Genomic DNA, 14534 nt, shown 5'->3' with positions numbered 1-14534 from the left:
GAAGGATCCTTACTTATGAAAACAGTGGCTTTGCAGACCAAGTCATACCCTTCCTGGTGGTTTTTCCAGAAGAGGAAACAAGCGTTTGTGCTCTGGTTCCTGGGATGCAGCAGACACCCCCAGGCCCTGGCTCTGCTGAAGCCTGAGCTGCCAGGCGTCTTTCCGGACTGTGAGGGCTGAGCCACCCACCTTTTGCTCCCTAGCCCCTCTTCACTGAGAGGGAGCCCTGGCCAGTAGGGCAGTGATGAAGGCAGGGCCTCAGCTGCCTGGGGGCTTCTCCCCTCATCCAGCCCATCCCTCCCAGCGTGTGCTGAGGGCCCACTGGGCACATGGCCCTGAACAGAGGCAGGGATGAGGACCAGTCCCACACCTAACCTCTCCCAGCTCCGCCTGTGGCCTGGCTGTGAATGGGGACAGTCGGCGACCGTCCAGCTAGACACTGTGTCCCAGCTTAGGCAGTTTCATCTTGCCTGTGTGAGGAACCTGTAAAACGTGGTGATTCAGCATTATTTCAGAGCCATTTGTCAACCTGAGACATTCTATCATGTGTGTGTTTTTCTTAGACCTTGGCTCATTACTTCTTCCTTATGGTCTTCGTGCCGATGAACAAAATTAGATAGGAGTTTATCTACGAAGAGCACTCAGTTACAGCGGGTTAACTATCAAGTACTCTACCCCAGCTTGTCTGCAAGCACACTGCTGGGTCGTCTTTCCTTAGCCACAGGGGTGAGCACAGGGAAAGGTAATTAACATTAACCTAATTAGATACAATTAAGACAGTAATTATATGTCAAATCTCAAAACCTAGTCTGAAGTCAAATAAAATTTCTTTGGAGAGCTATATGCAATCTGAAATTATGCATACAGTGGTGTGGCCATTTGAGGATAATCTTTGTAAAATGATCTGAGCGGGTCATTTCCTTGCTCAGAGCACCACCAGGGGCTTTCCATCCCAGTTGTGTACTGTGGCCTGCGGGGCCTTTGGTGATTTGTTCTTTCTGCCCCCACACTTGACCCTCCTGACTCTCCTGTTCCTCAAACATACCCAGCTTTTGCTACCACAGGACATTTGCATCTGTTCTACTCTTCTGGGGATGCCTCCTTTAGTTTATTTAGGTTTTTGCTCAAATACCACCTCCATAAAAACGCCTTCCTAGATTACCCTATTTAAGCATCCCCATCCCACCCTTAAATCCCAAGTTTTACTGTCTTCAGAATCTTCGCTGCCTGAAAACCTTGCCTTGGTTCGCTTGCCTTTCTCCTCTCACCATGATGTCAGTTGCCTGACGGCAGGCATCTTGTTCAGTGCTGCGGCCTGGGCACAGTAACCCCATGTCTAGTAGTAGGGACTTAGTGTCTGTTCAGTGAATGCTGAGAGTTGGGGTGTGTCTCAGGAGCAGGGGTATCCAAGCTCTGACCAGGGAACGCTGCATGGAAGACTGGATGGTAGGGTATGTTACCTCACTGATGCTCCCCTCCCTGCTTTGTAAAGGATCCCGACAAGTTCCAGTTTGGCCGCACCAAGATCTTTTTCCGGGCAGGCCAGGTGGCTTACCTGGAGAAGCTTCGGGCTGACAAGTTCCGGGCAGCCACGATCATGATCCAGAAAACCGTCCGGGGCTGGCTGCAGAAGGTGAAATACCGCAGGCTGAAGGCCACTACCTTAACTCTGCAGCGGTATTGCCGAGGGCTCCTGGCCCGCAGGTGAGCCAAACTGGGGCACATCTGGTGTGTCAGGTCACGGGGGAGGGGGGCTTGGTTGGTTGGACTGCCTCAGCCTGATTAGAGTGGTTCTTTCTGCACCCAGCTTTCTCTCATGAACTGGGTACATGTCTCCTGCGCCCTTCTCACCTGAGGGAGTAAGTCTAGCTCCAAGTCTCCTGGTTCTCCCAGTCTGTCCCCATCCCACCAGTACTAATCTAGGATGGGCCCTGTGTGCCACAAAACCACTATTTTCCCTTTGCCTAAATCCCAAAGTAATCTTCTTTTAGAAAAAAAAGACCAATTCAGCCTTCACCCCTTCCACTAAGCTTCTTTATTTTACAGCACCATTTTCCAAATCCCCCAGGAGTTTGGGAATGAGAGCTGGAAAGATCCTGGGAAGGTCCTTAGGTAGATTCATTGCCTGGAGCCAGTACTGAGGGTATGACTTTAGCCACAGGTGGCTATGCAGGGGCAGAGCAGCCCAGCACCATGCAGCCCAAACTACTTTCCCTCCCACCTGGTCTCGTTGGGTCGATAAGCCTCTCCACCGAGAGGGCACGTGGGACACAGCCTCCCACGAGACCCACCCCTCGTTCTAGATCCACGAGCTCACGATGTAGGGATTTCCTTATTCCATGAAGTCTTGCATTTGGAAGTCAAACTTTGACAAGTGGCTGTTCAGTCACTTCTGCTGGAACATTAAAAGGAAAAAAAGCCCCTGAGTTACAAGCCAGATCAGGCATCCTTTGTATCCGAAAGTTCGAGATTGCTCATGCTGGCCTTCACATCCTTGCTGTAGGCTGTTTCCCCGGGCTTAACCAGAGATGATGAATGCCACTGATCACCTCTGAATCACCAAGAGATGATCTCTGGAACAAAAGCTATAGAAATAGAAAGTTGTCAGTAGCACCAACGCTAAGTAATCGTCAGCAGTCTGTGCCCATAAGCCAAGTCATTGCTGAGTGCCCCTGTGTGTGCAACTCTGTCTTACCCAGAGGACAGGGAGAACCTAAAACAGAGTTGGCCTGTGTTCTCCCTGCGGGAGTTCGTGCCCTGGGGGACATGCAGGGCCCACATAGGGAGAAAGTACCTACAAAGAGTTAGACTGTCGAACCAGACTCCCTTCACGCAGGGTGGGGCTCGTGGGTTCCCTCCTCCTCTGCTAGAGGACTTCTGAGAGCCTTTCTAACTTTTTAATACTCTGAGTTTCTGAACAGTTACTATGCACCTGGCATCAAACAAAGCCCTGAAGGGTAAGAAGTGTCAGACTAACTCTGTCTTACTTGGGGGGTGTGGTGGGGAATGGAGAAGCGAAACAAGAAAGTAGAGATGTCCATGCTTCATGCGTCCTAGACGGAAAGGGCAGGGGAGATGAGAGAGCAGGGAGATAGGGTGCAGGCCTGTGAAGGTTTTATTCATTCAGCAAATATATACCGAGCACCTACAGGCCTGGCCCTTGCTAGATATGGGGGACATGATTGAGAGCTGGCTGTTGGCATCTCCAAGCTGAGTGAGGTACCGGAGACCGACAGAAGCGTAAACGTGGTGTCAGTGGGGACTGCCCAGGTTGGTGGGAGGGGTTCACGGGAGGGGGAGTGAGCAGGGCTTGGGAGGCTCAGACTGAGCTTTAAACTTTTGGGAAGACCTCTTAGACAACACGGAAGATGCTCATGCTGCCATTCAGGGCCTGAGCTCCAGGTACCTGTGGCATTGCTGTGTTCTGAGAGCGTGATCAACATGGGCTCAGCCTGGAGCGTCCAAGCACATGGCTTGCGTTCCCACACGGCTCCCAGGCCTCCGTCAGCAGGGCCCGCCTGTGCTCTCCCTCCCCAGGCTGGCCGAGCATCTGCGGAGGACGCGAGCAGCCATCATGCTCCAGAAGCAGTACCGCATGCGGAGGGCCCGCCTGGCCTACCAGAGGGTCCACAGGGCCACCGTCACCATCCAGGCCTTCACTCGGGGCATGTTCGTGCGGAGAATCTACCAGCAGGTGTGTAGCCACTCCCCCCACCCCCCACCCCACCAGCCCTGCCCCTGGGACTCAGGGGCTGCAGACTGGGAGTCAAAGCAGCAGCAAATGGATTGTCGCCACCACGAACATTGTGGGTGTGCTCCTAACTTTCTTCTAAGTGATTTGACACCTTTGCTCCCACTGAGTCCTTTCAAAGTCCCATAAAGTATAGTATATTAGAATCTTCCAGAGAAACAGACCGTGTGTGTGTGTGTGTGTGTGTGTGTGTGTGTGTGTGTGTGTGTATACAAATATGGGGACTCTCAGGAAATTGTCCACATGGTTATGGATGCTGGGAAGTCCCATAATCTACCATCTATAAGCTGGAGGCCTAGGAAAGGCAGGGGTGTAAATCAGTCCACGTCTGAAGGCCTAAGAACCAGAGGAGCCAATAGTGTAAATCCCAGTCCCAGTGCAGGAGAAAATGATGTCCTAACTCAAGCAGTGAGGCAGGAGGAAAGGGGCGAATTCCCCTTCCCTCTGCCTTTTGTTCTCTTTGAGCCCTTAGGGATGATGCCCTCCCACATTGCAGGGAGGACAGTCCACTCATTCAGATGCTCATCTACTGTAGAAACGCCCTCAGACACACCAGAAGCAGTGTTTAATCTGGGCACCGTGAGGCCTGGCAAGTCCACACGTGAGAGTAACCATCATAGGTTGGATGGGTGCGTGTCGTCATGCTCCTTTGACAGCTGAGATGCTCGGGGACGCTGTCCCCTGCCCAAGGGCACTTGGTCAGCCAGTGGCAGAGCCTGGTGACCTGTCTTGGGCTCGCTCAGACTTGAGAGCAGAGGGCAATATGAGGTATCATCGGGTCTCACCGCTTCATTTAGTGGGTTAGGACTCTGAAGCCCAGCAAGGTAAGGTCAGGGCAGCGGGACCCCGACCTCCCTGCCAGGCCATTATTCCAGCGAAGCCGAGTTACCCAGTAGCCTTGAGTCAGGACACAGCCATTCCAGCATATCACTCCGATACAGCTGAAGCCCAAAGCTAGGATGAAGGACAGATTGGAAGGAAAGGTCTAAAATATTCTTTTTTCCTAAAGAGAACATTTTTCTCTTTTATGGTCAGAGAAGGTCTCATTTTCTAATAAAACACTGAAGTGACCGTGAAAAATCAAATGTGATCAGACATCAGGGTGGCACCGAGTGATGTAAGATGGGGAAACCCAGGTCAGTGGGAGGTCGTTCTGTGAACGTTCCTGGGAGATCAGTGACATCTGTGTGATGTCCTCAGGGAAGGGGCACATGACATTTGGGAGGCACTAGGCTTGAACCCAGCTCTATCTTAGAGCTATGATACTGGGCATATTTGCTCGTTTATTCATTTATCCCACAAATACTTCTTTTGCAAGGCATTAGGGTAGACACATTGAGGATCTCGTTTTCTGAGTGGTTGGTAACTTGATAGAAAAAGGAAAGTGAATTACAAGCCATATTTGTACCTATAAGTCATTGGCTCATCATGGACTCTGACTAGAGAATCTCATCCCCCGGGCTCCCCATCACCAGGGAGGGGAGCTGAATCTGTTGAATGGGAAGATGCCAGCAGGGTTTGTCTTCAGGTCCCTCCAAATTGGGAGGTTTTTATGCTGTGGTTCCCTAACCAATAAAACAAAGTAAAACAAACTACTAAAAACAAGAGTTTAACAGCTGCCTCTCTGCAGGTAGATAGGCTGCTGCAGAACTTAGTTAAAACTTGTTCATGAAACAAATAGCCACCAAAACTTTGTTAGGCATGTCCTCTCTGCACCTCCTAAAACTAGGCCAGTCTTGGCTCTTCCTGTCTCCAGGCAGTGTGTGAGCATCCCTCATTCCTGTCCTGCAGTGCAAACCCACCAGGTGTGTGCTTGTCCCTACCAGGTCCTCATGGAGCACAAGGCCACCATCCTCCAGAAGCACGTGCGGGGCTGGGTGGCACGTAGGCGCTTTCAGCGGCTGCGGGGCGCGGCCATTGTCATCCAGTGTGCCTTCCGCATGCTTAAGGCCAAGCAGGAGCTGAAGGCCCTCAAGATCGAGGCCCGCTCAGCAGAGCACCTGAAACGTCTCAACGTGGGCATGGAGAACAAGGTGGTCCAGCTGCAGCGGAAGATTGATGACCAGGTCAGCATCAGGAGCTCCCTGCCAGGGGTTGGGGGCTGTGGGAGGCACCAGGGGGGCCTTTGAGAGAAATCCTCAGGGAACTGCTTGTGTCAGAGACCTGAGGGAGCACAGACATCCCGAGAAGATCACTCGGCAGGAACGTCTACTGACTATGGCAGACAGAATAGTGCCCCCAAAGATGTTTGCATCCTAATTCCCAGGGCCTGTGAATATGGGACCTCACACGGCAAATGGGACTTTGCAGATGTAATTAAGGGTCTTGGGATGGGGAGACAAGCCTGGATTATTTGAGCGGGCCCAGCGTATTCACAAGGGTCCTCGCAAGAGGGAGGCAAGAGGGTCAGATTCAGAAAGGATGTGGTGACAGAGGTTGGAGTGAGGCAGGGCCATGAGCCCAGGATGCAGGCAGCCTCCAGGAACTAGAAAAGCAGTAACATGAATTCCCCACTGGAGCCTCCAGGAGGAACACAGCCCTGCTCTGACCCCTTTTAGGCTTCTGACCTCCAGAACCATGAGGTAATAGATTTGTATTGGTAACTTTATGGTAATTTGTTACTACAGTAGTCAAAATCATGGTCTCCTGCCCTTGTAGAGGCAGCCTGGGGTAGTCATCTTAGCTGATGTTGATGGGGAGGTTTCGCTGCCTGCCAGGCTCTGTCCTGGTGCTTTCTTTTTTATTTTTTAAAAATTTTTTTTTTCAACATTTATTTATTTTTGGGACAGAGAGAGACACAGCATGAACGGGGGAGGGGCAGAGAGAGAGGGAGACACAGAATCGGAAACAGGCTCCAGGCTCTGAGCCATCAGCCCAGAGCCCGACGCGGGGCTCGAACCCACGGACCGCGAGATCGTGACCTGGCTGAAGTCGGACGCTTAACCGACTGCGCCACCCAGGCGCCCCTGTCCTGGTGCTTTCTATGAACTTGTTTAACCCTCACAACAGCCCCATAAGGTGAATAGCATCATCCTCCATTCTTGACAGGTGGAGGTCACACAGGTGACCTTGGAAGGCCATGATTTGAACCCCACTGGTCTGGCTCTGGAGCCCATGTTCTTTACCACTTGGCTCTTTGGCCTCTGTTGCGTTGTGTGGTGGGAAAAACACATGCTTTGGAATCCGAAAGAATCCAGTTCACATTCAACTCTGCTGCTTAGAAACCAAGTGACCTGATCCCTCCATGCCTCAGTTTTCTTATCCATAAAATGGGGCTTCTAGGGCTGGAAGAAGAGTGAGTGAACATGCACAAAGGATCTGGTATGCACTAGGGAGCCCAGGAAATGGTTACCACTATTATATTTATGCTTTTTCCTTTTCCTACCCTAACCACCTTCTCAACCAGTCCCACAAGTAACAAGTCATTGGTCAGGTCTCTATGGGTGTGTGGGGTATTGTGCAGGGCACTGCAGGGAATCCGAAACAAGCCCAGGATGCTCGACACCCCCCACCAGGTCGGAAAGATGAGAAAGGCATGTGTGCACACACTCCCATACACCCACTTTTTTGGTGGCTCCAGTGGCCAATCTTCTTCATTCTCCTCTTTGGAACAACTTGGTGCTTGACAGTTTCTGGTGCTTCGTTAGGCTTGGTGAGCAGAGGATGACTTTGACACACATGGATGCTGTATTGCAAGGGAACAATATTAAGGTAGTGTGGCCAACAGCATCCACTACCCTGATGATTTCCTGTGCACTCTCACGTGCCACGCCCTGTGATCAGTGTTTTATGTTCACTCTCATTTGATCCTATAGCAACTTTGTGAAGTGATTTTACAGATGAGGAAATTGTGGATCAGGGACATTAAGTACCTTGCTGAGGTCACAGAATTAGAAAGTTCTAGAACCAGCATTCCAGCCCGATCTGTCTGATCCCACAGCCATAATGAGGATGATGCTAGTTTTCTTAACCGCAAACATCACTAAACTGTTAGCCCTTCCCTGTGTATTGTCCTTGCTAATATGGGTTCCCAGCGTTGAAAGCAGGCTCACAGTTAGTTTGCCTCATGCAGGGTAGTAAGATGACCATAGGAGCAGGCTCCTGCAGTGGCCTGGAGGGTTTCAATCACCTCCTGAGAAAGGACAGGGGAAAGGGAGGGAGAAGAACACAAAGAATGCCACAGTGTGTTTGTGCAGTGTTGAGAGAGAATCCAAGTTGGAGTCACCAGGCACTGCCCTGGAGGTCACTCCCTTGTATTGCATCTATTCTAGGCTGGGCATTTTTTAAGCTTCACAAGACCCCAATAGGCAAGAAAATAAGCCATTTTATACTTAAACCACCTACCCCAAACAGTCCAGAAGTATTGTATAGACGGTAGTAAAATGTCCTTGCTTCTCTGCTCTTGCAAAGACCAGTCTTCTCAAGAAGAAGCTGTTGTCCTGGATGTTTACGTTCCTGATGTGAGTTCAACAGGGTGTCTGTTTTGCTTGAGTACTTAGGGAGCAGTACAGCAAGTTGAAGTGCAGGGTGGAGGACACTAGGTACCTGCCCCTGGTCGGCCTGCAGTGATAATGCCCAGTCGTGGATGAAGGCACATCTGCCCAGAGGGATAGGACTGGAAAGGATTGGCCATTTGAAAAACTCAAGTACAGGGACGGGCCCAGGTTTTGTTATTGTCGCTGTTGTTGTTCTGGCCATTGATCACTGACCACGAAAGACATTTGCATGGTTAAAATTTGCCAATTAACCTTCTGAGTAAAGGGTAGTCAGACGAGTGGCTTTGTTGGCCACCCTGCCAGGAGCCCTGTGTACTGCCCAGTCACTGCAGCCCTCGGTTTCCAGCCCCAGGGCCCTGCATTGGCGTTGCTGATTTCTGAAGTTAACTGGTGAGGTTAAAAATAAATCTGATATTTTACAACCCACGTGCTGGAACATCAAAGAGAAGCAGATTTAAAAGGCCTATTTTTAAAAGAGCTTTTTGCCTTAAGCTTCCTGCTTGGCAAACATCTGTGAGTGGTGGCAGGTGCTATCCACCCTGGGCAGGCTGCCCTACGTGCAGAGGGTGATCAGAAGAGGCAAAAGGGGTGGATTAGATCCTGCTTCCTGGTACCCCTCCCTGCATTGCCCAACTATGTACCAGGCACATTCTCCTGTATTAATTTATGTAATCCTCACCAGGACCCTGTGAGATAATCTCATCCCCACTTTAAACTGAGGCACAGAGGCTAAGCAGCCTGCCCAAGGTCACACACTAGTAAGTAGCATGGCTAGGATTGAAAAACTTGGCAGTCTGGCTCCAGAGAAGGTTCTGTCCCCAACCAAATTATAGGATATCTGCACATTAGGAGATTCTTTTGACTTAAGAGAATTCCTCAATCCGAGGAGGACTCTTAGCTTTGTTTTGGGTTCATTCACATATAGATGGCATTGTCCTTGGACCAGTTGGTCTTCTACAGTGGGGTGTGTGACCCGGTATCAAACATGCTTGACATTCTTTCGTGAGAAGGAGGCATCACCATAATCTTGGTACCAGGTCTTCAGAGATGCTTGTTTATTGAAGTCTCTTGGCAGATGGGGCTGGCCATTTGGAATTGTCTTTCTGTTCTTTGTGTAATGCCCAGAGACAACTCTGGTCACTGTTCTCCTGACACACGAGGTTCTTAAGCCGGAAGGAGAGGACAGGCAAAGACGTCCCAAGGTATTTGTCAGAGCAGCATGGGGTAGTGGACAAAAATCCTAGCTGGATGGGGGCCTGAGTTCTGTCTCAGTTACACTTGTACCAGAGTTGACAGCTTGGGATTACGGCTGAATCTGTAAGCGGAGATTGGCCTAAGATTTCTAAAGTAACCTCTAGCTCAAAAATTAACCGATGCTATGATGTGGCTAAAGTAGTGGTTGCCAACTCCAGGCTGCACTATAAGATTACCTGGTGGAGTTTTTTTGTTTTGTTTTAAAAGTATTCCCAGTGTCAAGGAGTCAGCAAAGGAGGAAATTGAAGGATAACACGAGGGTAAGGTTAGTGCCAAAATTCATGGCTAAGGTTTCGTGCACCGAACTAAAGTGACAAGACACAAAATTGGCACCAAGTTCCCAAGCAACCAGAAAGGAGGAAATAGGATCATTTGAGAGTTTAAGAGAAAAACTGGTGGAAGAGGATTGGAGCTGTCCCTTGTACTGAAACTTTTTCCTGTGGGCTTTTGTAATCTGTGATCTCAGAAACTGCTACTTCAGAATATCTTTAAACGGTAAATACAGTAACAGTTCCTGGGGCCGTTTCTTACACTGTCCCTGATGCAGGCCTGTGCTGTGACATTTTTTAGCCAAAATGATGTAGCCTATGAACTTGGCTGTCTACAATTCTGCCTTTATTCAGATACAACATGTAGAGTGAGTAGGCCATTTGAACCTACAATTTTTCTTTTATAATGAGGGTCAAGTTTTAGACCTTTAGGAGTACAATGCTGTATTTAAATGTTTTATCTGAAAAAATATGATAGAATCATATGGATTCAGTTAGTAGCCTTTTAAATCAGACTGGTTCAGTATATTTAGTATACACTCAGTAGATACGTTAAATTAGTTATTTTATGATTCACAAGAGCATCCAAGTACGTTTGAGAAATAGCATAATTCACAGTTTTCTGGCCTCCAGTGCCTCAGTTTCCTTAACTGAAATGGGGTTATGAATCAGTCTCACTACATAGGATTTTGAGAATTGGATGGAGTTAGTATATGTGAATTATGTAGTACAGTGCCTGCCCCATAGTAAGCACCCAATTGAGTGCTGGTAGCACATGTGAAACATGTTATTTTTCATGATGCAGATAGTCTTGCAATGATTTCCTCACCTCCTTCCCCAGGGGTCTGTAGACCATTAATTGGGAACTACTTGAAGCCTCTTCCATACAGTTCGGCAGGTTGTTCACTGCACAAGGATAGTTGGCTATGGGAACAAATAGGGCTGAAGACCATCCTATGCTCTGCTCATCTGACTGTGAGCCCTGGAGCATTGCTGCCCTGTGGAATCTGTGCACCCCTGCAGCTGTGTCCATGCAGAGACGCAGCTCTGTGGATCTCCTTCCTCCCTGGAGGTGGTGCCCTTTCTGGTTTATACAAAAGTGCTGTAGAGGTCAGCACAGGTCTTGGGATCATGGACTAGAGGACCAGGTGAATGCCATATCCCTCAGGTGGGGTAATACTTCAAGCCTAAAAAATCTTGCCAAGCAGACCTTTGAGAGGGAAAAAAAGCTTTTGAAAGAGTAACAAATAGGAGAGTCTCAAGTTACCTTCCCAAACAAGTTCCTTGTTGGCAGTTGAGGACAGATCTGTGCCCTTCAGTAGTAGGGGCAGGGTGAGCATCCTCTCAGGATATCTGAGGAACCCAAGGAGAATAGGGGTCTGTCTGGAAATCCCCAGATTCTGGTATTAGGAAAGGGCCTTCACTGGGGCAGGACAGAGTGGGCCAGCTCTCCAGGTCCTACTGACAAAGGCAGCTCTGAGGAGCTTAGCCGCCATTGTAAGGAGGGTTTCTAGGGTCTATGGGGGAGCAAGTCCCCACCTTCCACCCATACATACCCCGTGTCAGGCTTGGCTGCACAGCCATGGGCACCTGATATGGACCTCATGGCATGAGGATAAGATGGGAAACTGCTGGGTCCTTCTGGGGTCTTCCTTTCTGAAATCATGCCTGCAGAGCACAAAATGTGCAGCTGTAGTGAGTCCCCAGCAATGATTTTTGGATGCTGCTGATGACCTAGGGAGGTGCCCAGGTGCTGCTCTTAGGAATCTCCCCACCACCTCAGGTGATCAGCCAAGAGTTCAGACTGAGCAAAGAAGACAGCTCCCGTTTATGGGGCACTTACTGTGTGTCAGGCATCAGGATATCCCTGAATCTTGATGAAACTCCAAGGAAGGGCTTGATGAAACTCCAAGGAAGGGCTTACCATTGTCCCCCTTCCACATATGAGGAAACTGGGGCACAGAGAAGTCGAGTGATCTGATCGGACGTATGCAGCTGATCAGGGATAGAGCTGAGATCTGAACACAAGTCTGTCTGCCTCCATCCACTCTTAACATCCTGACTTCCCCGAGTCCCATGTCCACCTGGATGTTAGCATCCACGAAGAGTCGACCTCCTGGAGAGTCACGTTATCTTTGCATGAGGGTGCTAGGGTGTCCTCTGTGTCTGTGGCAGGATGATGTCATCTGCAGAACATAGTTCTCCCTGAGAGTCTACAGAGGGGTGGGAGGTACCTGTGCCCCTTGCTACCACCACCATATTTTGTGCCTTCTTCCATACTCCACACTAACTCCAGTCGGAAACCCCTAGAGCCCAGTCCTCTGCTCCACTCTTGTGATGATCTGAGCCAGCTGTGCCACCTGGAGGTGACCGTTGGGCTGAACCTAACTGCCAGTCTGGAGTGGAGAAGAGTGGACATGGCTAACCCACCACACACTCCCTCCCTGAGTCCACTCCCCTTGTGCAGAGACCTTTCAGCCTCCAGGCAGAGGACTCAGACCAGGGCAGGGGTGGGTACAGGCAGGATTGAGTTTTCTAAATGGATGACACCTAACTGGATTTCTCATGATTACTTCAAGCAGCGCTGGCTGCCAGACCAGACATAAGGGCATTTCCTATTGTAATCGGAGGATTTCCCTGGACTGTAGGAGAGTCTCTTTCTGTGACATGAAAACAGGACATGTTCTACTTGGACGCCAACAGCAGGTCCCAGGCTTGAGGTCCCACAGCACGAATGGCATCGTGCACTGGGCCCAATGGACATTCTTCGGCTTTCCGTGAAGCTTCGTTTCTGATGTGAATTAGTAATTGATTCCTGATGCCCCAGTGTATTGGTATTTTAACCAACAGCTCTGGTCTACTTGGAGCTCCCACAGAGAATAGCAATGAAGAATAATCAGTGGCTGTTGGTTGCTTGGAGAGCCTTACTTCACTTTCCCCACAGACCCCTTTCAGCGGGTGCTCTCAAGTCCTGCAGCACCAGTTTTTGCCCATGTTGACACGAGCAGTTGACATTGGCCCTAGGTCCCCCGTGTTTCCTCTGTGTGAGCCCTTCTGTAGTGCCCTTTCAAACCTGTACCAGGCACGTGGGGGGATGTTTCTCACTTTCCTGTTGTTCACTTGGGTGCCCAATCTGCAGGGGCACAGCATGGACGAATCTGCCAGGGCATCAGTCTGTGGAGTCAGAGTCTTACAGGGTGAGGTGACAGGTGGTGAGAGGGACCCCGGGGCCCTGTAAAGGGCCTCCTTGGAGGAGGGGATACTGAAGGGGTCCTTTGTCTCTGAGCTGGCGATTAGGTTGCAACTCTTTGTGCCAGCAAGTCCAAGGGCAGGAGAGCCCTGTGTAAAAGAGCAAGAAAACCTGAAAAGCAAAGGCTGCAGATCCAGGAAGCCAGCTACGTTGTTCCCACAACTTAAAATTGGCTGCAAGGTCTGTCCAGCTAAACGTAGAAGGCTAACTGCTGTCAGCCAGCTTCCAGCTCTGCCCTCGCTCAGAAATACTTCTTGAATGTCAGCTTTGGTGTTTTTTCTGTTCCTGTATTTCTCCTGGGTTCACAATAGGGTTCTGTCAGGGGGGATGCTGGGAAAGCACTCAAGTATGCAGTGATTGTGAGATTTAATTCCACCTTGGAAGTTCCTTTTTTTTTTTTTTTTTTTTAACTGCCATCATGTTTTTTTTTCCTGCCCCAACAACCTTACTCTCCACCTCTCCCTCTCTGCTGGCTTTCTCACAGAACAAAGAGTTCAAGACTCTGTCGGAGCAGTTGTCGGCAGTCACCTCCACACACACCATGGAGGTAGAGAAGTTGAAGAAGGAGCTGGCCCGCTACCAGCAGAGCCAAGGTGAGGACGGCAGCCTGAAGCTGCAGGAGGAGGTGGAGAGCCTGCGGGCGGAGCTGCAGAGGGCCCACTCAGAGCGCAAGATCCTGGAGGACGCCCACACCAAGGAGAAGGACGAGCTGAGAAAGGTACGTCGAGGCCAGAGAGAGCCGCTTGGCGGTGGCCTGGCCTCCAAAGCACCCCTTCCGAGACCATTTCTTCGTCCACCTGTAAAATTGACACAGACTTTACTGGGGCTTCTGCCCACAAACTGACCATCCCTCTGCATTTGGACGTGAAGTGTGCCTGCTTTGGGGTTAACACACATGAGCACGTGCCATTCACCGAACAAGTGTTATGTTTCACCATTGGCTGAACACAATGGCATCCCCTGAAAGGAATACACATGTGTGCCTCGGGGCGTATTTCTTACAGTCTAGAAATAGCCACCACATCGTCTCGGTGGCCTGAGCCCTTGTTAGCAAGAGGCGTGGTACAGAGGTAGTGGCCTTTCTTCTTGACATTGCAGGGATTGGGGCAACCTTTAGACATCCCTACTTGTAGCAATCATATTTTGGGGACTTTGCCTTAAGTGTCAGTGCCGATGGTTTCAGCCTGACTTGTCCATTCTGGTTGGTGTGCTCTGTTTCTCTCTACCGCATAAAATAGAACTTCTTGGGATTGGCCCCCACTCCCCCATCTCAAAGTCCGGATACGAAGATTCCCTTCTCCTCTCCCATGTTAGCTGTTCAAACCAGGAATGTGTCAAGTGCCCATTGGAGAGTCCTCCATGGATGCAGGGCACAGCCATTTGCTCCTGCATCTCCGCAGTGACCCACAGACCACAGGGCAAATAGCGCCTCGCCCCATCATTTAGTGCCTCCATCACTGGAAGGTCACAGTGGGGTGAGAAGCTAAGGATGAGGGAGGGATTCAATGTTCCTA

The 14534-nt window shown here is 50.1% G+C and overlaps 1 protein-coding gene across 2 annotated transcripts in view; it reads left to right on the top strand.

Moving 5' to 3' along the window:
- MYO5B (myosin VB) overlaps positions 1 to 14534 on the top strand; it is a 342952-nt gene that overhangs the window by 273621 nt on the left and 54797 nt on the right. For both annotated transcript variants that reach the window (XM_086682946.1, XM_086682945.1), the window contains exons 19-22: positions 1493 to 1704; positions 3538 to 3694; positions 5578 to 5817; positions 13505 to 13738. In XM_086682946.1, coding sequence (XP_086539072.1) covers positions 1493 to 1704; positions 3538 to 3694; positions 5578 to 5817; positions 13505 to 13738 — 843 coding nt within the window. The remainder of the gene's footprint in view (positions 1 to 1492; positions 1705 to 3537; positions 3695 to 5577; positions 5818 to 13504; positions 13739 to 14534) is intronic.

Source organism: Puma concolor, chromosome D3 (genome assembly GCF_028749965.1).
Source record: "Puma concolor isolate L17-30 chromosome D3, mPumCon1.1.hap2, whole genome shotgun sequence".
NCBI classification, from domain to species: domain Eukaryota; kingdom Metazoa; phylum Chordata; class Mammalia; order Carnivora; family Felidae; genus Puma; species Puma concolor.
This window is presented reverse-complemented; position numbering and strand designations above follow the sequence as displayed.